This window comes from Triticum dicoccoides, chromosome 3A (genome assembly GCF_002162155.2).
Source record: "Triticum dicoccoides isolate Atlit2015 ecotype Zavitan chromosome 3A, WEW_v2.0, whole genome shotgun sequence".
Taxonomy (NCBI): domain Eukaryota; kingdom Viridiplantae; phylum Streptophyta; class Magnoliopsida; order Poales; family Poaceae; genus Triticum; species Triticum dicoccoides.
In genome coordinates this window covers 748,123,794-748,129,199 of record NC_041384.1, presented here as the reverse complement: position 1 = coordinate 748,129,199, position 5,406 = coordinate 748,123,794, and the positions used below count along the sequence as shown (strand labels likewise).

Genomic DNA, 5,406 nt, shown 5'->3' with positions numbered 1-5,406 from the left:
CGGACCACGGTAACCTTCTTTTTCCGGAAGCGGGAATATTACATTTTATTGTTGATCTTTCACAGATAAATATCTTGCTACAAAGCTTTGTGCACAAACTGGAACATGACCCAGTCTTCGTTCTTATGACTTCTTTTTAGGAACTCGGTCTTATGACTTGGGGTTCACTAACCATCCATACACCAATCGCGGCAAACGCCATGGACTCGGGGTTCACTAATAACCATCCTTGCACCAATCGCGGCAAGCGCCATGGGCAATAAGAACTTCATAGCACAAAAAATCAGGTAAAATATCTCCTTTGTTTTTCGAAAGTGGGGAAATAGTCTCCTCGGTGGTGGCAGCTCAAAATGTTTGAAGGTTTAGGCGACATCCTTCCATACAATAGAGTGAAGGCGGGTGGGAATGTCTAAAACAAAAACCCAATGTATTGAACAAAATTTCACTTGCCACATCCCTCAAGCCCAATCGTCTTGTTCCTTGATTGCTCGATGAAAGTGTTATCCCGCAGTTTACCCACTCCCTTCTCTTTGTGCCTCCCCACTGAAACTCATGCCGCCAATCTTCAAACCAGCCAGTCTCAATTGAATACACATTTTATTTTTGTCAAAAAAAATATGTACATCTTTTGAGAAAACAAAGAAATGTATGTTTTCCTAGGTGTTTTAGGGGTAGTAGATAATATGTATGTTGTTTTAGGTACCAATTTTATGTTTTTAGGTGTAGTTTAATAATTTTATTATGTGTATCGATATGGCCCAGCGGCCCAGTCTCTCCTCGAGCCCAATTCTGAAATCCCCCCATCGCCACAGCGCAAAGACGGCGAACCCTAGACACGGCACGGCCGCGGCTGCCGGCGGCGCGGCGACGGAGGCATCCGGCGTACTGCCTTCTTGCTCGCCCCTCTGGCCTCTGCGCTCCGCCTCGGTGGCAGTGCCCAAGGCCGCAGCGGGCGAGCGGCGTCGCCTTCCCCCCTTCCCTGACGCTTCTGCAGCAACTGAGCCACTCCGTAGGTTCGTTTTGCTTTCTGCTCCCATCTATTTGAAGTTCTTGAACTGCTTGCGGCGGATTCATGGATTATTGAAAGATCACAGCAATGCGCATGCTTGTTTGTGACTCAGTTGTGCTTATATTCAGTTGCACTTTAGTACTCTGTTATTTACAGTGCTCAATTTATTTATTCTCTAGCTCCCCAGTGCTAAGAAAGTTTAGTTGGAACCTACCCTAGTACTCCCTCCGTCCGGAAATACTTGTCGGAGAAATGCATAAAAATGAATGCATCTAGAACTAAAATACATCTAGATACATCCATTCCTCCGACAAGCATTTCGGTACGGAGGGAGTACTTAGTACACGGATTTACGTTAGTACATGTCGATCATGCTTATAGTGAATGTTGGAACGGAACACGTGTTGCTCCTGAATAGTTTGAGTGCAAGTCCACATCTAGATTAAGAAAGGAGGGCCTGTTTGTGGGTTAAGTTGACTCTCTGTGCTGTTGGTGCTCAAGTACAGTTGCATTTGATCGTTTACCCACGTTGACAGCCTCTCAATTATATACCTTAAATTGTTTGTCCAACCGATATTTTGCAGGACAAGTTTCTTTTTTCGTCATCTTTTAATCACCTCTTCTTCAAATGATGGCACATGTATGTATATTCAACAAAAGAAGCCCCTTTCCAACTTGCAGCATGGGACATGGTTTCTCTTCAAGATCACAAATTAGGGTCTTGTAACACATGTCAAATGATAATCAAGTTTTTCACCTTACCAACGCTATAGTCGAGTTCAGTTCTGTTAATATAAACATACCAGACTTGTTTCCCTAACTGCCATCTCTCGGTTGTTGCTTATTTTTCATTTTGCTATGAACAAGCAACTTACTTAGTGCACCGTTTAATTTCTGCATGTATTGTATTTTTACTTTTTTAGTGATATGTGGTAGACTGCGCGCTAATGTTGGCTCATTGGCTTCTGCAAATGCTAAGACAGTTTAATCTGGATTCTGAAGCAATGAGTACCTGTAAAAAGGCCAGGGCGGAAGCTACATCAGTTCTGAGTACAGACAGACTTAGCAGTCTACCTCCAGAGATAAAGGGTGACATCCTCTCCCGTTTGAATGCCGAAGAAGCGGTTAGGACTAGCACCTTATCAAGTACTTGGAGGGATGCATGGACTGATATGCCAGTAATATCTCTGTGTGATGGAAATCTTACAAGAACCAAGTTCGTTACGTTAGTCGATATGGTGCTATTACTCCACAAGGGAACAATAGAGGAGTTTGATATTTCAGGTAGCAAAAATTACCATGATGAGTTCGGTAGGTGGATGATCATGCTGTCAAGGAAATCACCAAAATCAGTTATAATCAAGTTGAACTCGGGGCCAAGGTATAAGATTCCCTCGTGCCTCTTTTCTATTGGTGATCTGGAGTATCTGCACCTAGAAAACTGCATCATCAGCTTGCCTCGGGCATTCCAAGGTTTCAAGAGCCTAACTGACCTCACCCTGAAAATCTTCTCCTCCACAGACAAGGATATCCAAAATCTGATCTTGTTCTGCCCCGCACTGACTGATTTGATATTAGATTCTTTTGAGGGCATCAACCGTCTAAACATTAAGGCTCCTAAACTGGATTATCTTTATGTTGAAGGGGATTTTGAGGACATTAAGTTGGACGCACCTAATCTGGAGGTGGCCTTTCTCTCTCTTGATAACAAAGGTAAAGCATATCAATCTGTTCCAATTGCGCATGACAAGGAAAGCTATGTCAAGCAGTCATTGGGAAGCCTAAGTGTCATTGAAACACTTACAATCAGTGGTTTTTTCCTGAAGGTGAGCTATTATTGTCTCCAGCATTACTATGGCCTTCTTCTGCCTCTGACTAATCTGTGTTGACATATATTTTTATTTTTATTTTATTGTTGCAGTATCTATCAAAAGGATGCATACATACGAAGCTCCCTGCCGTGTTTACTCACCTGAAGAGTGTTTGTCTTATGATATGCTTGTGGGACCAGAGGCAAGTCTTGACTGCATGTTCGCTGTTTCAGAACGCCCCTAACTTAAAGAAGCTTGATATATGGGTAAGTATGCCTCAAGTAAACTCTCCCTCCTTGCTCGATCACCTGATCCATGTTCGTTCTTTGTGTTTATGGCTGACGAGTTGTGAAAAAAATGCAGAGTTTTCCTTGGAGCATCCTTGGTCAGGATGAGGATCAGGTCGGCATCCAAGGACTTAACCTGCAATTGAAAATGGACCATCTCGTAATGGCCAGTGTGAACCATTTTGGGGGCCTGGACTACGAAGTTGATTTTGTGGCAAAGCTACTAAGCTGGGCACCAGGTTTAGAAGAACTGAAGATAGACTGGAAGGGTGAAAAGGACTGTAGCATGTCTCTTGCCAAGCTATTAGCTCTGCCGAGGGCGTCTACCAGGGCCAAGGTCATTGTCACATTTTGATAAGCTTGCTCCCGCAACCGTTTGCCGATGTAATTTGCTGCTGGGTAGAACTATCTTGGCTTTGTTTATGTGAATGTACCATCTAGGACTAGCATGCAGTACATTTTGTTGAGGAAATTCGGTGGGAATACTTGATGTCGTGTCAGCAATTGTTGTCCATATGAGACACCTCATTCCATTCTGCAGCCCGGGCACACAAGCTGCCACTGCTTTTCCTCCATGCACCGGGGACTCACACACCGCAGCCCTTCCTCAACGGCATCAGTTCAGGTCTTCATGTTTTGTGCATGTGTTCTGCGTATGGTAAGTTCATGTTTTTAGCAAATATGTGAATCAAAGGCATCAAATTGTATGGCCATATCGTAGTTTTTGCATATACATATGAAGCCTGAAGTAATGAGACCAAAGCAGCCATGCCTGAATCAGCGTAGACATTTTGGGAAATCAAAACTTTTACCAGATTTGTATACATCTTTATTTTTTATTTTTTTTGCTGATAAGTGAATTATTTCTATATAACCGTCGCTTTTAATATTCAGCTATTGTTTACGTCAAAATTATTCACTGAGGTGAGTAGGATCCAGTTTTTACCTCAAAACAATTCACATAATTAGGAGGTATTTATTCAGCTGTTGATCAAACTTGCTCTTGAAATGAGCTACAACTATTCTGTTATTATCTCATAGTTTTCGTTTTTCAAATAACCATATCTGTTTTGACCAATACCCATATTTATATCCAGCTTTTCTTTTAGGGGGACTGGATAAATATGTCCATTATCGGCAAGAAAATAAGAATGTGTTGCTATGTTTTTTTTAACACACTACGGGTTGATTTAATTAAAAAACTTGGGCCATGGAGAATTTAGCCAAAGTCGAATCTTCATTTTGGTGTGATTATCTCATTTAGGATTGTCTTTGTTTGGACCATGAGGCATAGATGGTTCCCATCGATGGTGCCTCCTTGAATTCCCGGCCACCCTAGGGTTGAGGATGACTTGTGCATGGAAGAGTTTTTGAGTGTGAGAAACAAATGGTGGAAGGATTGTGGTTGAAGAGGAAGAGGCGCACTGAGGACTACAATCGGGTGCCTACTTTCATGACTTGAAGCATATTCTTCGAGAGTTTAATTACTAATACAAAGAATTTTAATATATTATTTGAAGTAGATCGGATTGTCGATGCATAGTGACCAAGCATATCGTACGACACGTTAACCATCATACTGATAATTATAATGTTGTACACGCAGAACTTCTATTGAGTTACATCAGACAATAAAATACTTCGTTGGACCTCCACGCATTAACCTCTGCTCTGCTTGTCCATGGATCCCAGCTTAACTTTTTTATACGCTTTGATGTCACCAATTTTATCATGCATGCCGATGCCATTGCCAATGCCATGCCATACCATGCGTTCGAACTTCAACGGTAGAATCTTCTCAACCGTGACCATGTTTGCAAGACAAACGCAAAAGTTCAACTTTACTGCCAAATTGCTAATTTCTAATTGTTCAGTTAAGTTGAGCAAGCAATTTTCTAGGGTCTCCCCTTGAGTAATATATTTACACTTTTCCGCAAAAAAGGAAAAAGTTGAGCAAGCAATTGAGTATGCACAATCAAATAATTGCTAGTAATTGCTTTATCTCTCCAATGAATTTGGCAGTATAGCTACATAATTGTCCAGCTTGACTATTTTTCGGATCGTTCCATTGTTATGTATTATTTCAATAGTTGTTCACCGCGTCGCTCATGGCAAATTACCACAGGTACGGATCATGCGCTACTTGTGACGCCTGGATAATTAAGCTACAGTAATTCCCTGCTAATTATGCCACGTCACCACGGTTAATGTTGTTAAACTCATGTTGGTTCAAAACCGATTCAAATTCGAATTCAAAATCAAGTCACAATAAAGGTTTTCAAATATTAAAACTATAATG

The 5,406-nt window shown here is 41.6% G+C and overlaps 1 protein-coding gene across 2 annotated transcripts; it reads left to right on the top strand.

Annotated features, from left to right (window-relative positions):
• Positions 1–834: 834 nt before the first annotated feature.
• On the top strand, positions 835–3,593 carry LOC119273629 (F-box/FBD/LRR-repeat protein At1g13570-like). 2 transcript variants are annotated; one of them, XM_037554732.1, is made up of 4 exons: positions 835–1,013; positions 1,993–2,835; positions 2,931–3,086; positions 3,184–3,593. In XM_037554732.1, exons 2-4 carry the CDS (start codon positions 2,014–2,016, stop codon positions 3,460–3,462), a joined length of 1,257 nt encoding a protein of 418 aa, XP_037410629.1. In that variant the 5' UTR covers positions 835–1,013; positions 1,993–2,013; the 3' UTR covers positions 3,463–3,593. The 2 variants fall into 2 exon arrangements, with proteins under 2 accessions (XP_037410629.1, XP_037410628.1); XM_037554731.1 differs by lacking the exon at positions 835–1,013 and having other exon boundaries at positions 1,327–2,835.
• The last annotated feature ends 1,813 nt before the right edge of the window (positions 3,594–5,406 follow it).